General features: G+C 45.7%; 1 protein-coding gene across 2 annotated transcripts in view; it reads right to left on the reverse strand.

Annotated features, from left to right (window-relative positions):
* The window catches only part of LOC147605377 (Transducin/WD40 repeat-like superfamily protein), a 75,158-nt gene extending 57,437 nt beyond the window's left edge, over window positions 1-17,721 (reverse strand). Inside the window, exon 1 of one of the 2 annotated variants that reach the window (XR_015265153.1) lies at window positions 17,076-17,713. Coding sequence is in view for 1 of the 2 variants with exons in the window: in XM_086793335.1 (XP_086649461.1) it covers window positions 17,076-17,513 (438 nt within the window). In the remaining variant the exon portion in view is untranslated. Of the gene's footprint in view, window positions 1-17,075 lie in introns of both variants that reach the window. The other variant, XM_086793335.1, reaches the window with a different exon arrangement.
* Window positions 17,722-19,051: the final 1,330 nt, after the last annotated feature.

Here is a 19,051-nt window from a genome sequence, read left to right on the forward strand (position 1 = left end):
TCAGATCTTGGATGACCGCATTTGTCAGCTATGCTACCAGGAGGTAGAGACAGAGGAACACTACATTTGCGGATGTACAGTCTATTATGAGATCCGAGGGAGATATCACTGCCTCTTTCGAGAGGGTTTTGGGCCGTTACCCAGGGTCATGGAGTTTGAGAATTAGAGATGCCTGGGATTGTTTCTACTTGAGCTCACGAGACGCAGAGAGACTCTCTTGGCAGACAGGAGGCCGAGCCATGATGTACCTAGACAGAGGACCCTGACAGATTTCTTCAGCGCCAGCACCAACAACCCAGCCCACACACCTCCTGATACCTCCTCCATTGGGCCATCAGGGCACCGACCACGCTCCCAGGGAGTCACCATTGATAGAGCAGTTATCTTATGTCGTGCTCGTCGACCACGCCCACCAGTATCCCGACCACGACACCCATTATTGCTCGGCATTAGAGGCGCCTACCTCGCTTCTACGACCTCTCCATTCTAGACAGCCCCATGGCGGAGATACTTGATCTAAGGAGAGGGCAACACTTCAACTGAACAGCATACATGGATCTACCTGATATACAGCTTTCAGTATTTTCCAGTATTTTCTACTCAGTATCATCTCAGAGTCTTGCAGTTCTGTTCTTATAACTGTAGGACAATCAGTTTATTGCACTTTTTAGTCTCATTTAGTTGTTCTCTTTGATGAGACACCAACTTCAGATGTACTCTCAGTTTTGGTCTCATAGGGCACTATGGCCTCTTAGAGACATTAATATATCATTTCATTTCTCTCTCTCTCTCTCTCTCTCTCTCTCTCTCTCTCTCTCTCTCTCTCTCTCTCTCCTCTCTCTCTCTCTCTCTCTTCGCAAGCAGGTTTTGTTTTACGAGATTGAGATACAGAGGATCAAGCTAAGATGCACAAGATGATGTTCTTGGAAGAGATGTGTGTTGCTCTTCATCTTGGACTTATGTGTATTCAAGGATTGCTTGACAGGTTCTCTATCTTTCTCTCTCTAGGTTTTTGGCACCGTGATTGGATGGTTCATATATGTGGATTTTTCTCATGGGAACAAGATATTGGTTTTTCGAGAAGAAACAGGACTTTGGAATCGAGGAAACAGGCCTATGGTTTATGGATACAGGTCTATGGTTTATCACATACAGGTCTTTGGTTTCATGTGGAAAGCATGTCTTTGGAATTCATGTGGACAGGTTCTAGTTTTCTCGAGGTTACATACAAGAAGTGACTATACGAAGGACATGTGGTTTGGTACAGCCCTACTGCTGTTTGGGAAAGGGTTGTGGGATCCATGATAGAGATGGAGAAGACCTTTTCAAGCAAGGAGGTGTCGTACAGGTGTGCCTTCTCTATGGAATGCTTTGCTGTGATAACGAGAGTTCTTATTTAAAAGTCCTAGGTGAAAGTTTCGAGGGATCCTATTGGTAGAGGATTCGACAAGGTGTACTATGTACTCAAATTTGTTCAAGTAAAGAAATACCGCAAGGGGCGCCACTGCGTTTTGGGGCCAATCGGTGTCCTTGTACTATTTGCAGGAGCACTCTAGCTCCCCTGTTTGTTTTACTTTTCCAGGTTCCCATGGGTGATGAAGTGTTTTGTGTGCGAGTGTTTGTTTCACCGCCCGTCATTTCTGAAGGTCGGTTTCATCCCATGTGAGCCCAATCCAAGACGAGTCAGCTAGGGTTCCACTCCAGTCGTCCGAGGTCAGGTGTGCGTTGTCCTGCACATGCGTCCAAGGTTAGGTGTGCATCGTCCTACACATGAAACAATGCCAATCCGCGCTGTGAGTCTCCCTTTGGAATGATGTCAGTGGTTCTATGTATTTGGTATGACACTGGATGCCAAACCGCTATGTAGACAATGTCAAATCCCCACCGGATCTCCTCGTGGAACGCTCATGGTACGAGACTCGAAACCTGCAAACAAACAAACAACATGGGGGTGCAGGCCTGACTCACCTCCCAACCATGACAGCCATGGGCAAGCCCACAGTCTTGGCTCTCCCCACCGAGCCACGAGCTGAGCTAACTAGGTTGACGTACCGACCAATCTCCTCCTCGCGACGTCCCATACCGCCACAAAGCTACCCTCGCGGGCCTCGAGATTGCTGCTGGCCTCGGCTGCGTAAAGTAGGTGCACGTCTGCACTAGATCCAGGCTCCAAACCATAGAGCTCTCACAAATCTCGCGAGACTCTATATGACTAATGACTAACCTTGGCCACCCTTTTATAGGCTCTTGGCCGGTCATCGGGCGTCCAGACTTGGGCGCTCGCCCGTCCATACTTGGATGTCCGCCCGTTAGTCTATCCCTAACTCAGCTCGCCAATCAGCCTGCCTAGCTCCAAGCTTCCCCAAACCTCGAAGCTAGTCTTGTGTGCGTGTAGCACACAGTAGATACACACTGTGCACATGACATACTCCCCTACCTCTAAGAGCTCACTCCTGAGCTCACTAAAAAGCCAGGGTAATCTCTCTGAAGAGTAGTCAATGTCTCCCATGTAGCGTCCTCCTCAACACGATCCTTCCACTTGATCTTGTATTCCGTGATAAGCGTATTACGCAATCTTCTTTCACGAAATCCAAGAATCTTTTCAGATTCGTGCGGAACAAATGTCATGTCCTCGACATCTATAATTTCTTGAGGAGTAACTAACTGGTCTGTTCCACCCAGTACTTCGTTAAGTCTACTGACATGAAATACAGGATGAACTTTCACATGAGAAGGCAAATCCAATTCATATGCAACTGAACCAATCCTTCGTGTAATACGAAATGATCCACAATATCTAAGGGATAATTTCGGAGATCGACCTATCCGTAAAGTCTCGGAATCTTTCAGAACGCGCAAATACACCATCGTTCCTTTAGAGAACTCTCTGGGTGAACGATGTCTATTAAAATAAAACCTATCTCGGTCTTGAGCACTTCTAATAGATTCTTTCGCAACTTGTAACATTTCTTAAATATCTTGCAAAAAATTACGTGCTACATCATGCTGAAGTCCTGCGAATCCTACTGTAACAGGTGATCTAGGTTAAAAACCATACATCAGCATGAAAGGACTAAAACCTGTACTCGTATGCTTAGTACTATTATATGCAAATTCTAACATAGGAAGATAATCCTCCCATGAACTCTGTCTTTTGGATACATATGCTCGAAGCATATCGTCCAAAATCTGATTCACCCTTTCAGTCTAGCCATCAGATTAAGGATGATCTGAGGAACTCAAATTCAAAGTTGTTTCCAACTTCTCAAAAACAAGTTTCCAAAAATCACTCGTAAACTTAGAGTCCCTGAGTATGTCCTCCAGTAACCCATACAGTCTAAACAATTGCTCGATAAACTACCGTGCTAATTGCGTGGCTGTAATAGTCTAACAAGTCAGTAAAAATCTAGCCATTTTTGTCAAGCGATCTACCACAACCCAAATAGAATCGTGGCCTTGATGTGCTCTGGTAATAAAATCCATGGAAATACTTTCCCATTTATTACCTGGGATTTGCAAAGGATGCAACAACCCAGCCTATCTAAAGCGTTCAGCTTTATTTGCCTCACAAATTTGACACTTGAGAACATAATCTTCTACATACTCTTTCATGTTTGGCCAATAAAAAGTGTGTTTCACTAACGATAGCGTCCTGTGTACCCCAGGGTGTCCAGCAGAAGGGGCGTCGTGACACTCCTTAAGAATCTTGGACCTAATGTCCGGGATCTTTGATACACAAATTTTGCCATTACGGAATAGTAAACCATTCCGAATCATCCACTGGCCTCCTACAGCCTGAATGGTAGACTACTCAGTCATTGAGTCTTGGTCAATCAATGAGCTCTCGTCCTGGATCTTCTACCAAAATGGACCAAAATAACTATCAGTCCTGCAAAGCCCTCTCAATGACTGAAATAAGTCAGTAGAAATCTCGGTGAACGACAAAGTATTCACCTCTCTAATTCGACTAAGCGCATCTGCAACACTATTCATGGACCCTTTCCGATAACGGATCTCAAAATCAAAATCTTGCATTAACGCAGCCCAACGAGCTTTCCTTCCTCTCAAATCATCCGCATCACACATACTTGATTGACTGATGGTCAGTCAATACCACAAACTTGGAGCCATATAAATAATGTCTCCAAACCTTGAGAGCATGAATCACAGCATAGAGCTCCTTCTCAAGGGTTGGCCAACGAGATTGAGTGTTGCCTAGCTTTTTACTTTCAAAAGTAACCGGTCTATCATCTTGAAATAAAGCAGCCCCAATGGCATAGTCACTGGTATCAGTTTCAAGAACATAAGGCCGACTAGGATCGGGTAATGCTAAGATAGGTGCTTCCTTGACTTTATCTTTCAAAAGTCTGAAGGCCATATCCAAATCGTTATTCCAAGTGATAGGCTGATTTGACTTACGTCCACGACCTTTCAACAAGTCGGTCATGGGTAGTATGAGCTGAGAGTACTCCCGCACAGATTTCCGAAGAAAAACAACAAAACCGAGAAAAGAACGAAGTTGCTTCATTGTTCCCGATATAGGCCAATCCAGAACCTTCTGAACTCGGTCATAGTCAATGCTCAATCCATCTCTGGTGATCTTGTGTCCCAAGTAAATGATGTCTGTCATAAAAAACTCACATTTACTTAACTTAGCATATAGTCGATTCTGTCTTAAAATAGATAAGACAATCGTGAGGTGTCTAACATGATCCTCAAGAGTACGACTATATATCAAAATATCATCCAGGAACACCTAGTCCGGAAGGCGGTTCTTTCGACATGCCTTTCATAAATACGTATCTGGTGATAGCCAGTACGTAAATCCATCTTCGTGAAATATTTCGCTCCTGCTAACCGGTAAATCAGGTCATCTGATCTAGGGAGAGGATAACGATTCTTAATTGTCAGCTTGTTCAATCGCTTGTAATCTATACACATTCTCCACGTGTTGTCCTTCTTTCTCCTAAGCAACACAGGTTTACTTGGACGGATCTGGCCCATCCTCAAATAATCTTCGAGCTGTTTAGCCAACTCATCTTCCTCAGCTTGGCTCATCCTGTAAGGTGGAATACTGACAGGATGAGCGCCAGGGATCAAGTCAATACGATGATCTACGGCCTGTTCAGGTGATAAACCCGATGGCAGTTCCTTAGGAAATACAAAAACGAATCAAGTATCTTTTGTAATTCTTTGCTTTCAAACACACTTAATTTATTGACATCCATGGAAGGGATGAGAAAGGAAGAAAGTGGAATCAATACACAATGGAAAGCGGTATACAAAGAAGAATCCATTATATTTCCAAAATCAACTGTATTTACAAGAGGTCCCTGAGAGGGATGAATACAAGCACCTAAAATACTATACTAGATGTTCCTATGCTGAAAAGAAAAAATATGACTAGACCAATCTATCTGGACTTGAAGAGTCTTAAACCATGCAATCCCTAATAACAAGTCTACATTTTCTAGGTGCATAACATAGCATTCCAGAGTATCTTTGTAGTCCTGAATCTGAATTGGAAGCATCTCCACCTTTCGATCCCATACTTGCCTTCTCGCAGGTAGGCGTACCTCATAGGTATGATCGCTGGGTGTCGTATCAAGACTCAATTTCTGCACAAGCTTGTAGTTAACAAAGTTGTGTGAGCTGCCAGGGTCTAGAAGAATGTGAATTCTATGGCCATTCACTTCTCCATAAACTCGGAGAAGATCATGCAAGCCAAATACTTTAGAGTTGAACAGACAATCAGAGCATGTACTAGGGCGAGAAAGTTCAGTAACTGACGTACCTGTCAAAGACAACTGGTTAGCTGCCTTTGGCTTGGGTCCTGCGTTGGTCTTTGCACCCTTTTGCTTTGGGCACTCGTTACGCATGTGTCCTTTTTCTTCGCAGATAAAACGTCGTCCCTCCTTCTTGAGCTTCAAAGCTTTAAGGAGTCGTTTCTTCTTCGCTGGTGTCGAACTTGAATTCTTCGAAGGTTGGTGGTCCGAAGACTTTCCTTCAATCGTGTTAGCCATAGGTACAGAGAACTTTCTTTTATGCTTGTTCCCCTGCTCAGTAAGGAGTTTCGACTTGGAAGAGACCATTGTATCATCGTAGATACGAGCTGAATGAATGGCCTCGTCCAATGTGCTATTTTTAACCTGTAAACGGTATGAGTCTAGTAAACCAACTACGAAGAACCCCAAAAGAGTAGTGGGATCCATCTTTGTAGCTTTCATTTGCAAGTCCCTAAACTTCTGGAGGTAGACCTCATAAGTGAGGTGCTGCGAGGTCATGGTCCAAGCTGTAAACCGGGCAACAACATCATAATCATCCTCTTTCTTGAGGAATTCCTTCTTGAAGACGTCTTCGAATTGTGCCCAAGTTGTTGGCTTAGGGTTGAGTTCCTTCCACCAAAGCAAAGCTTTGCCTGAGAGGAAACCTGCTGCTAATTGGATCTTTTTTCCATCATCATATGGATGAAACTAAAAATGGACCTGCCACTTATGTAGCCAAGTGTCCACGATCTCCTTGGTACGCTGCTTTTGCTCACCCCCGAACGGTTCCAGAGTAATATTGGGGCCTAAAGCAGAGGCCAAGGTATCCATACCCGAAAGAGTAGAGAGGGTAGTGGTCAAGAGAGATGGAGTTCTGCAAAGCTTGCATCTGGGCGGCGATTTGTGCCTGACGTTCCGAAGAAGAAGCTTCGAGAGCAACTTTGAACTCTTGGAAATCTGATTTTGACACATAATCGTCAAAAAGATCGGCATCGGTATCTTCCATAGCCGGCAAGCCTTCGCATTCGACAAGGGGCTCCAACTCCGATTCTTGGGTCGACATCGTGAAGAGGACAAGTGGAGAGAAAATTCGATCTTTGCACAATAAAAGTGCGAAGGAACTTGAGAGCTTGAGAGCTTGAAAACTTGAGAGATGTGTGGCAAGAAGCCCACTTAAGGGGTTTATATAACTGTCCCCAAAAGCTACTTGAGCTTTTTCTTTTGTGTTTTATATATATATATATATGTATATGTATATATATATATGTATATGTATATATATATATGTATATGTATATGTATATATGTATATGTATATGTATATATATATATATATATATATATATATATACATATACATATACATATACATATACATATACATATATATATATATATATATATATATATATATATATATATATATATATATATATATTCTGCTTTCTTTAAAAAAAACACATCTTTAAACCTTAGGGGGGGTGTTTAAACTCTTAAAAAAAAATTAAACTAAAAAAAACGAAAGCAGCCCAAATCTGCGGAATGCTTTTACTGTTTTTTTTTCTTCGCTCCCCTCCTGAATTTAGCGTTGCCGGTGCCACATGCTGTCGTCAGCTATGCTGCTACCGGCGCCGCCCTTCGTGTAGGTGTTCGTGGCTGTCTGTGCCAACCTACGCCAGCCTGCGTCTAGACTTGGCCGCCGGCGCATGGTTGCCTGCGTAGGCCTGGCCTGGGCGCCTGTCTTCGTAGGCCTGGGCGCCTGCCTTCGTAGGCCTGGGCGCCTACCTTCGTAGGCATAGGCATCTGCCTGCGTAGGCATGGTCGCCTGCTTACGCCAGCCTGGCCTGCGTCTTTAGTTTAAACGCCTGCACCTGCAGCACGCAACCAGCAGCACACCCGCAAATAGCCGATGATCGCTTCTCTCGCTCTCTCTCTCGTTCCAACAAAAGCGAACATGCTTTTTCTTCTGTTTTCTCACACGACTCGTTCATGCGACTCCACAAGCATCTTCAGCCTTCTTCTTGCAAAGCAAACAACCCTACCATCTACCTACACCCTCATCATGGGTTTCTTTGATGAAAAAGCACATACTATCTGTGAAAAAATAGCATGCATAAACAAAACAGCAAGCTTCTTGAACACATACCTTTCTTCGACTTCATCTTCTCTACCTACCGACTTGCTCATTCACGAGGCATGCTCTGATACCACTGTCAAATCCCCACCGGATCTCCTCGTGGAATGCTCATGGTACGAGACTCGAAACCTGCAAACAAACAAACAACATGGGGGTGCATGCCTGACTCACCTCCCAACCATGACAGCCGTGGGCAAGCCCACAGTCTTGGCTATCCCCACCGAGCCACGAGCTGAGCTAACTAGGTTGACCTACCGACCAATCTCCTCCTCGCGACGTCCCATACCGCCACGAAGCTACCCTCGCGGGCCTCGAGATTGCTGCCGGCCTCGGCTGCGTAAAGCAGGTGCACATCTGCACTAGATCCAGGCTCCAGACCATAGAGCTCTCACAAATCTCGCGAGACTCTATATGACTAATGACTAACCTTGGCCACCCTTTTATAGGCTCTTGGCCGGTCATCAGGCGTCCACACTTGGGCGCCTGCCCGTCCATACTTGGGTGCCTGCCCGTTAGTCTATCCCTAACTCAGCTCGCCAGTCAGCCTGCCTAGCTCCAAGCTTCCCCAAACCTCGAAGGTAGTCTTGTGTGCGTGTAGCACACGGTAGATACACACTGTGCACATGATAGACAGGTAGGATTTGCATGTAGGGATGGGGCCAGCCCGTAGGGCTGCCCCAAGAACAATTATGTGGGCATGGGGGACGTGTAGAACCACCCCAAAGGGCCGGGAGGGCCTTGGTTGTGCCCACCAGCCATGGGATGGGCTGAAAGGGCTGTCGGCCGGCCCCAGGGCCTTTGGACAGGCAACTGACAAGGCATCAAGCCCTTAAAAGCCTGTCGGCCCCCACACATGCTGCCCAGCATCCCATAACAGATGCGCATGCTGGCCAGCCAGCCAGCCAGATATGAATGCGCATGAGTTTCTAGCATTTAATGCTAATTTAGCAGTACTGATGCTATTTTCAGTCAGCCGACTCGGTAAAACCAGCCGACCAGCATCAGTGAGGGGTATAAATACCCAGGGCATACTTCAGTTCCACCAATCTCATAATTCACAAAGTGCTAGAGCTAACTCAAGGGCCAGGACAGCCAAGGAGAAGCTAACACAAAGGGTGAAGAATTGAAGGTCAAGGGCAGAGGATCCTCCTCAGCCAAGAAGGTTCAGGTTCAATCTTTTATTTTCAGATTTGCATCATTCTAATAAAAGCAAATACACCATCCGTGGTGGGGGCCCTACAGAGGGTATTCGGGACTCAATACTATGTCCTCTTCTCCCTCTCTCTCTCTCTCTCTATTTTCTGCATGAAACCAATAGGGGTCCTAGAACAATTGAATAGACCAACACTTCAAATACGAAAGACAGAGCATCACAACACAACGGAAGAACCTTAATACAATAACACCGCACTGAGCCGGAACAGCCGGCCCCCCGTAGGAACTTCTTTATTGATTGAGAAGCTTTACAAAATACCAAGGTGCGGGTGTGAACAACACCAGATCTTTCCACAACCTTCCTCAGCAAACACTTGCACAGGAATCAAAGCACAAACCGCTCCAAGAGCCAATATGAATCAACAGCCCGGATTGGTGTCAAACCCAACACTGCCAAAACAGCCCTGAAGAGACTCTCAAACAAGTACCTTGTCTCTCCAAAATTAGTCCCTGATTCGGCCCAGTTGCTGTACAACTGTACAACCTGAGCAAAAAGGGAGAGAAGTCCTGCCTAGCCACTGTACCACTGTATGGCCTATCACAGTACAAGTCCACGATCCACAAAGATCTCCCAAGATCTGTGCAAAGATAGATCAAAAACAGCCCTCAAAACTGTCCTCAAAATCTGGTCCAAATCTGCCCTCAAGGCTGGCCCGTTACGCTTCACACGTGCGGCTTGTATTGTCCCTGTACGACTATACGGACATGCCCTGTTGGCGAATGAATCTCTGTACGATCAGTCAAGAGAGAACCTGCTGTACTTGCTGCACTATCATCGTACGGACAGCACAAAAAGAAACCCCGCCTGCCAAGATTTCACCCGCCCACTGCTGAGTACTGTCTGCTGCCCACCTGTGCGACCAGCAATCTGCTGTATGGCCTGCACCCAGAAGAGAAAGACTGCCCATCTACTCTCGCCTAGGAGAGAAGGAACTGCTGCCCACCTTGTTGTACGGACAGCGCTCAGGAGAGGGAAAGAGCAGCTGCAGCTGAAGGTTCTGTGCGGCCAGCAAGTCCTGAGAAAAGCACTGCTGTCCCCTTCTCTATGGATGCGCATACCCCCAAGAGATGAAAAGAGGGAGAACTGGTCGCCTCCTGAGGGATGTGAGCACATATGCCAAAAAGATGGCTGCCCAATCTGCGCATCCCTCCCCCTTCATAGAGTCGACCCCCTCCTATTTTCAGCCTATGCTTGCTTTTCCCACCGTTAAAAGTGGCAGCCCCTCCAAAAAATACCACAAACCTCTCTTTTTGGGAGAGAAAAGAGGCGCCCACTTAAACTGCACACACATGGTTCAAAAGATTAGGTCCACCTCATATATATATATTCCTGGACCAAAACCCCACATGTCCACCCACTTATAAGTGTTAACATGTATCCTTATAAACCATAAAAGTGAGTAAAATCCTGTAGATTCATGTCCTGTAAATCGCCTTCAAATAGAAATATGCCAGATAAGCCTTCACACACATTCTGTGACAAAACTTGGCTTTACACAGGCGTCTTCCATCCTGTGGCTTTGCTGCTCCTGTGGAAAAATCCCCGTTCACAACCTAGTGTATAAAACACTGATCGAGACAGGTGAGGGACCAAATGGTGACACTGCACATCTATATTCAGTTTTGTTCGTCGCGAAAAGTGTGCTGATTTCTGAGCATTGAAGTTACCGATCTCCCCTGAAGCTTCCGCATGTTACAACACCAACCCTCAATCTTGGGCCAGTGTATTCTCTCGGAGATAGGTTCACAATCACCTGCAGCTTATGCACAGTTATGGCCAGCGTTAGGTCACTTTGTCCTTGCATTTGGCGGCCAGTCAATCAGTTGTCCGCTCAGTCTTGTGGACACATTTCAGCTTGTATTCAGTTCTCCAAAAGAAATAAACCAAGTACTCCTGCTTGAATGCAGGGGAAGGGAGGGGGGGGGGGGGGGAGGGCTTTTCAATGGGTAATTTGGGACCCCATCTGGTGTAGTCTCGACTGTCAAAATACGCAGCGGAGATGATGACCAAATTTGGGAACACGAGCAAGTGCAGAAAATAGACAGCAATGGAGAGAGAGGCGTATAACTCTACTATGTATACACAAGAAGATCCTGAATACAATACAAAATGACAAGGGGGCTATGGGGCCATTTTATATGGCCTCAACACTACAGTCAGCCTGCTCATAGGCAGCTGACAGGCCTAGATCTCCACGACCAGCACATAGACACCCAGTCAGCCAGCAATGCCAGGGTGTCCACGACCTGTACCACAGTCGGCCAGCACCAGAACTGAAGTCGGGTACTGTAGGTACAGTCGGCCACCTACCAAGATCTCCTCAGAAAGAAAGAAAGAAAGAAAGAAAGATTTTATTAACGTCTTCCAAAAGACCGAACTCGGCCTATGAGACAAATCAGAGTACCTGTATGGGGTATCCTCTGTCATCCCAACAAAATGAAAAAGTACTGAATAAAAAAGCTGAATCTGGGTGTGCAGGGGATGGAGCTCTACTACTAGGAGAATGCAAAGCTATATGCATGGAGTATACAATCATGATATGCAACCTAGCTAGCTCCATCCTGTACCATACTGGGGGTATAAAATGGTATACATCAATGAAGAGGGTGTCCACAGCTCCCTAAAGAACATGCCTGGGTGTGCTCTGAAGCGAGCCAGTCGCTCCGCACCCTCTCTGTGAAACTGAGCTCTGATCTCTGTCATCTCTCTCTGGTATAGGCGTGGTGTCCGAAAGCCAGGTGTCCTCTGACTCCTGCGGGCTCTAAGTGTCTCTACTCTCTGGAGAGTAATTCCCTGCCGTGTAGGGGCTGGGAGGGGGATGGATCTCTGAAAAAATGTAGTAATCTGTGTCTGTCACCCCCCCTCTGGAGCTGTCTGAGCCTGTAATAATGTCTCTCTGTGCCGCTGTATGTCTAGAATGTATCTCCCCAGTATGCGCTGGTCTGCTGCCTCATAGATCTGGCGTAGGGAATGTGGCTCTCTGAATAAAATGGGATATCTCTCTCTGATGGCTGTATATGCTCTGCATCTGCATACATAATGCTCCTCACTCTCCACCTCCTCTCTGCACAATCTGCATACCCTCTCCTCTCAGGGGATCCGTGCTGCTCTGCCAGTCTCAATCTCCAATCGGTGTGATGAAACTCTGAGCTGACCAATAGCCACTCGGGAGCCGTGTGGTAAAAAGCCCTCCATGTATCTAGGCCTCTCTATAAATCCATCATCAGTGATACTCATGAAGTGATCTCTGTAGTATAGCATCTTCGGTGGAAGAGGCTATGTAGGCGATATCCATGTCTCTCGTGTATAGAGCTGCCATAGATCCTGTCTCAACACTCTGTTCCTCTCACTATGAGAGAGACGGATATGTGGTGCATCCCTGTCATACTGGAATGGTGGTAGATGATCCATGTCTAGGCCATGCTGTGAGAACCAATGTGTGACCTGTGCATACCATGATCCTCTGTCTCCTGCCTCAGCCAACTGTCTAGATGCAAAAGCTCTGTATGATAATCTGTCCTGTGGCATCTCTCTGAATCTATCTAGCAGGCATATAGTCTGAAATATGGCCTCTACCATCATAGGAGGCGCAGCAAACTCTGCTCGGATAATGTCATGAGGTACTAATGGTTTGCTGCGTATCATGCGTGCCATCATGAGGGCCTGTGGTCTCTCTATCTGTGTCTACCAATGGGTAGCAAGGCCTGGCGCCCATACTGCTGCTCCATACATCAATGCCGGTGTGACTAATGTGTCAAATAGCCACCCCTTCGTCCGGGGCTCCTGAAAATGCGCCTGGTGGCACTGTCTCTCTAGCATAGCCAATGCTGCATATCCCCGTGTCAATCTAGCTCTGGCTGCTGAACCCATGGTGAAGCGTGTGGCTGCTGCAGAGAAGGTAACCCCTAGGTACACGTATGATGTCACCACCTCCACCTGGCATCCTACGAGAGTGAATGTCAGCTGACTCCTGCCCTGTCTCGATCTATGAGAGAGAGGCATATAACTCTACTATGTATACACAAGAAGATCCCGAATACAATACAAAATGACAAGGGGGCTATGGGGCCATTTTATATGGCCCCAACACTGCAGTCGGCCTGCTCATCCGACAGGCCTAGATCTCCACGACCAGCACATAGACACCCAGTCGGCCAGTTATGACCAGTCGGCTAGCAATGCCAGGGTGTCCACGACCTGTACCACAGTCGGCCAGCACCAGAACTGAAGTCGGGTACTGCAGGTACAGTCGGCCACCTACCAAGATCTCCTGCCACCACAGAAGTGCCACCCAAGCTGCAGAAAAAATGGAAAAAATGGGGGTAAAAATACGGGGAGTTAGGAAAAATGGGAAAACACCTACAAAGGGCAAGCACACCCACAACAGAGGCCTTGATGTCTAGTAAAGACAGGAGATGACTTTTCATCGACTAGGTGTCCACGACCTATACCACAGTCGGCCAGCACCAGAACTGAAATCGGGTACTGCAGGTACAGTCGACCACCTACAAAGATCTCCTACCACCACAGAAGTGCCACCCAAGCCACAGAAAAAATGGGAAAAATGGGGGGAAAAATACGGGGAGTGAGAAAAAATGAGAAACACCTACAAAGGGCGGGCACACCCACAACAAAGGCCTTGGTGTCTGGTAAAGACAGGATATGACTTCTAACATCGACTACATCTCTCAAGTTCATGTATGTTGTTTAAAGGATTGCTGAAGACTCACTAAACTCAGGTTTAAAGAAGGCCCCGTTGTTTCACACAGTCCTAGCTTGGCGTATGCTACATTGGTATCAAAGCTTGGGACATGATTCAACCTGACAACCTAGGGTGAGAGCATCATGTGGATGGTAAAGCTACGATCGGGAAAAACCACTTGCCCATCCACGATCACATCAAGCTCCAAACACATTACCAAAGAAGAAGAACCATTTGAAGAAACGCTTCCCCAAAAACAAGACGAAGACAACCAGAAGTTAAAGGAACACATAAGGCAACTCCAGATTCAACTCGAAAGAGACCAAATGAAAAAAAAAACTGGCAGAATTACAGGCAACCTTGCCCAAGCAAGAGACACCCAAAGAACAAAGTTCCAATGGAACAGTGGTGTCGATGGATGACAGAAAAAGAAGAGTGAGACCGTGAAGCAAGACTGGCTGAACAGCTGGCAGAGAAAGCCAAACGCAAGGCCAAAGAGGAGCAATTGTGCGCAAAGCGAGAAGCGAAGGCGAGCCACGAGCGACAGGCCTGAGAAGACTTGAGGGACCAATTCCAACAGACACTGCGGACTTTGGTAACTTCTTTCCACCCTTCTTAGTCCTCCACAACCCCTACCACAGCCTCAACAACCGTCATCCGTGCCTCACCGAACTTCACCAAGTACAATGACAAGTGCAACCATTCAATTGTGACCCAATTTGTTCCCCATTTTCCACTCTCCAAGATTACCGACCCCCAAGATAAAGTCCATCTGGTAGCTCCACACCTCACAGATGATGCAATCACTTGGTGTGGCAACATTGGTCCCATTTGCACACAAATTCCTACACTAGCTTACCGGACTATGATTGGGACACCTTCGTGTCCGATCTAAAGACAAGGTTTCTACCTCCACAGTAGATGACGAATCTCGAGGACGAGTTCTACAAACTCACTCAGAACGGTTCCCCTATGCTCACCTACTCCAACAAGGTGATAGTTCATGTATGTTATTTAAAGGATTGCTAAAGACTCACTAAACTCAGGTTTAAAGAAGGCCTCATTGTTTTACACGGTCCTAGCTTGGCATATGCTACATTTTAATAAGCTGGTCATAGCTGTGAGGGCCTAATAATTCTAGGTGGATGAGAACCCGCAGATGTGACTACTGCCTCAAGATTATCGATAGCTACTCTCATGACATTTCTGTCGACAATAGTTACATCAATGGTGAGAACAACTCCCATGACAATGATCGAAAGAATCCTCACGACGGGCACAACAACGATATGACCATCATACATGCCAACTGTCATGGCGACACTGATGTCAACTCTTGGTGTGGCTCACCCGTGATGGAGCACGATCCGTCCTTTATTCATACGCAAGTGTCGTCTATGCATGGACCCAAGCTGCCATCTACTGCTCTTGTAACAAACCAAATTTGACAATGACGAATGGTTCAAAGCCAACAACTAGCCCCTGGGAACCATGATGAAAGCCGGAAACTATTACTAAAAAAAGATACGATAAAACAAACTCGGCAAAACCAACCCACGGGGAAAACCAAGAAACACGAGAGAATCTTCACGACTATGGGCAGACAACTTGTATGCATTTTGGCAGACTATTTCTTGACCAAGCAGACTTATTTCAACCAGCCTAGTGTGGGCACCCACACGTGTGAAAGCCAACCTTTAATTGAAAGGTCAATTTGGCTGATTTATGCTAGCCGACCAACCCACGACCTGCTCGACCAAGCAATTTCAGTTTGTATGAAGGTCCCCACAATCATCCTCGCCAAAAACATCCAAGACAATTCAGCTTTCTTCCACGGAGATTGAGCACAAGCATCAGAATTTTGCTTCAGCCCTGTAAAACACGCACCCTGAATTCCAACGCTCAAAAGGCAGCTTGCTCCAGTACAGTTCCAGCTCAGATCAGGAGTACCGCCTCCTATTCAGCCCAGATCAGCATGATTTCTTAGGCATTGTTCAGCCCAGAAAAAGGAGGGTATTCTCAAGTCAAGGATCAAATCTACATTGTGCTCAATCCAACTTCATAATAAAGCAAATACACTGCAAGTTGGGGACCCGTCAATGTGTTATTGGGATCCAATAGGGTGTCTAGAGTAATCTCTCCTTTCTTCTCTTCAGCATTACCGTAAATGCACCAAAGTAGTTAATCGCATGCCTTAATCACCCATCTTCCACTAGCTCATGTAACAAGAGATTATCTTGCGCCTAGATGGAGGAGATGGACAGGCAGCCTCTTATCAGCCACAGGCTGCCCAAGCACTAAGTATCCAGACGCTATGAGCAAATCGGAACAGGTCCTTGGCCGTGGTCACATATTGCAGAGCAGCTTCTAGGTTGCGTCCAGGTGCCTAGGTGTCCCAAGGCTAGGTCAAGCTGGTCGTGAGCTGACTGGCAGAGCAACATAGTATTCTAGCATTGTTTTTTAGTTTCAACCTTCAACCGTAGCTTTTGGTGGGCCCGTACAATTACAGTACCCAGGAATCTACATGTGCTTTCGAGTTACTTCAGGTCTTCCTTTGCTGCCTTCTCTCTGTTAATCACTTGCACATAGACAGATAGGCCTTAAAAGAGGAGCTTGTACAATCCCAAGTAACCACCAAAATCGGAGCTAACACAGGTCAAGTGGTTCAAAAGGTGGGCAATCTTAACAGAAGGATGAGCTCTTATCTGGGAGTTTTGCACCCAAAAAAAAACCACGGAGCTGTCAGGAATATGCAGATAAAGTCGAAAAGAATAAAATTGCATCCTAAGGTGTCTTAAGTTTTGTATATGAGACCTTCAATGTCTAAACTTACTAGTCCCATACTCATTCTTTGAACATTAAGATCTCTCTCTCTCTCTCTCTCTCTTAGTACTGATGGAAAATATTTGCACATGTACCCATCACTATGATTCTCACTATGATGGCGTTGGTGGTGATGATGATATGATAAGACATACAGCTGGTCTATCCTTTTGTGTGAGTTTCATATAGTCTTTTGCAGGCTCAGTATGATTCTCACTATGATGATGATGATAGGATAGACATACAGCTGGTCTATCCTTTTGTGTGAGTCTTATAGTTCCTTATAGTCTTTTGCAAGGCTCAGTATCATATGGGACCCTTGTACTACTTTTGGTCTCATAGGCCAATTGGATCCTTTGAAGACAATAATCTCTCTCTCTCTCTCTCTCTCTCTCTCGCACACGAGCGTATTTGAGTTGGTTGCTTACTAACCTCATCTTCAGAAGAATCACTTTCTGCTGCAGCTCTGGGGGACCCCGTTTCTTCTGCATCATTATCCCGGTCATTCTCTGCAGACTCCTTCACTCTGTTCTCTTCCAATGCCCCCATATAGTCCAACATTGCCTCACTGATCTCTCTGGAAGCCTCGTCTTTGTCGTCTCCAGAAGGTTCGTCTTCACTGTCACCCTCACCGCTGCTAATTTCTGAGTTTGTATCCTGCCAATCTCCGTCATCGCTGCTGTCTGTGTCGTTCCGTCTCTCCCCTCCGTCATCCTCCGACGATTCTGTGTCATCTTCGTGATGAACGGCGTTTTCGATGGGGTTCAAATTAGCGTTGGCATCGTTCTCAGCGCCATCCGAAGCCTTAGTTTTGACTGTGTCTGTGTTGATGTCGGAGGCAGGCCTGTGCTTCTTGCTCGCCGCAACCATGACCCTGACCGAGAAGATTCAGACCGCGGGAGAGGCTGGTGGGGAAGCCACACAAGGCAACTCAGTGTCTGCGGGAGGGCGACGCTGGAAATGTGTAAAAGGTTGATTTAATTTTAAAACCTTCATTAGGGCAAGGATTTATCTCTCTTTCGCTAGTACGATGAAATAAACAAGAAACATTCTCTCTCTCTCTCTCTCTCTCTCTCTCTCTCTCTCTATATATATATATATATATATATAATAGCCATAGCCCAAAAAAACCTTGTAGCCCTAAACAATCTCTCGCACTCTCTCTCTCCAAGGAAGTCTCTATAGAGGAAAACCTCTTATAAAGGCCATGATTCACCCGAGTTCAAGTCCCACCGTTGGTCGTATATACCCTCGTGTTGCAATCTACCGACGTTAATACCTCTCTCTCTCTCTCCAAGGAAATCTCTATAGAGGAAAACAAAGCAACGCCCACATCAACCAGTATAAGCACTCATGTCTATTCTTAGCTGTCGGGACTCCACAAATGAAATGCTGCTTCATTGAGCTTGTTAAGATAAAAACTACATGCTCTTTGCCTAGTACATTGAGCTAGGTGGAGGTGTCCATGCTCCTTGCCTCGTGTTTGAAGCACCTGCTACTCTCTTGAGATCTAAATCTTTCAAGTTTGTTAGTGTTCCACCAAACAAGTGGGCATCCCTAGGCTTATCTATCATCCTTCAGCCAACATGTTTGTTGCTGCAATTGCTTCAGTAATGGAATACTTCAGAGTAAAAAGAACAGCAATCAAGGCCTTCCAATCATTCTCAAGAGCTTGCTTTTGTTTCCAAGCATGCTAACCTTGTGGCCTTCCTATTGTACTTGGATCAACTTCTTCTAATCATTCAGAGATCATCAAGCTTTCATTTTTAAGGTAGAAATTCTTCTAAAAATATGGGTTAGCATATAGCAGTATTTTGGATCTTTTGTCAAAGAAGATAGACAAACCATGACCATGTGATGACATGCAAAAAACCACAGCATAATTCACTAGACTAGTAGACAAATTAGCTTACATATAATTTAAATAACATCAATCAGTACTTCTTAGTAGCCATTACATTTATATTCACATCATAAGTAATTCATGCCCTCTCATCTCAACATAGCAAAGCTATCCACTACATCATAAGAAACAAGGACATTTAATGCCCCTGGGCACCCAACCTCCACATCATTGGACATTATGCCTATCTTGGATATTTTCACCAGCTCCTTGCAATCACATTGGGTTCTACCGTATAAGGCAACTACATTGGGTTCTACTATATAAGGCTTCAGAGGAGCAAAAGTCTTGTTTACAATCTAGTAAAATGCCTAACCCTAACAACACTCACAATTATACCTCTTTTACAAGTCTCATAGTTTAATCAATCAAACCAATCATCATACCTCTCTAACATCCAAACATCAACTCACTCATTTGTGACCGCATCGTGTTTGTGGAAGTGTTGCACTACCTATAGACGTTACCTATAGACGTTGGAGTGGTTTTCCATTTGTTCAAGGCA

Source organism: Cibotium barometz, chromosome 59 (genome assembly GCF_041138505.1).
Source record: "Cibotium barometz isolate CiBa-2024 chromosome 59, ASM4113850v1, whole genome shotgun sequence".
Lineage (NCBI taxonomy): Eukaryota > Viridiplantae > Streptophyta > Polypodiopsida > Cyatheales > Cibotiaceae > Cibotium > Cibotium barometz.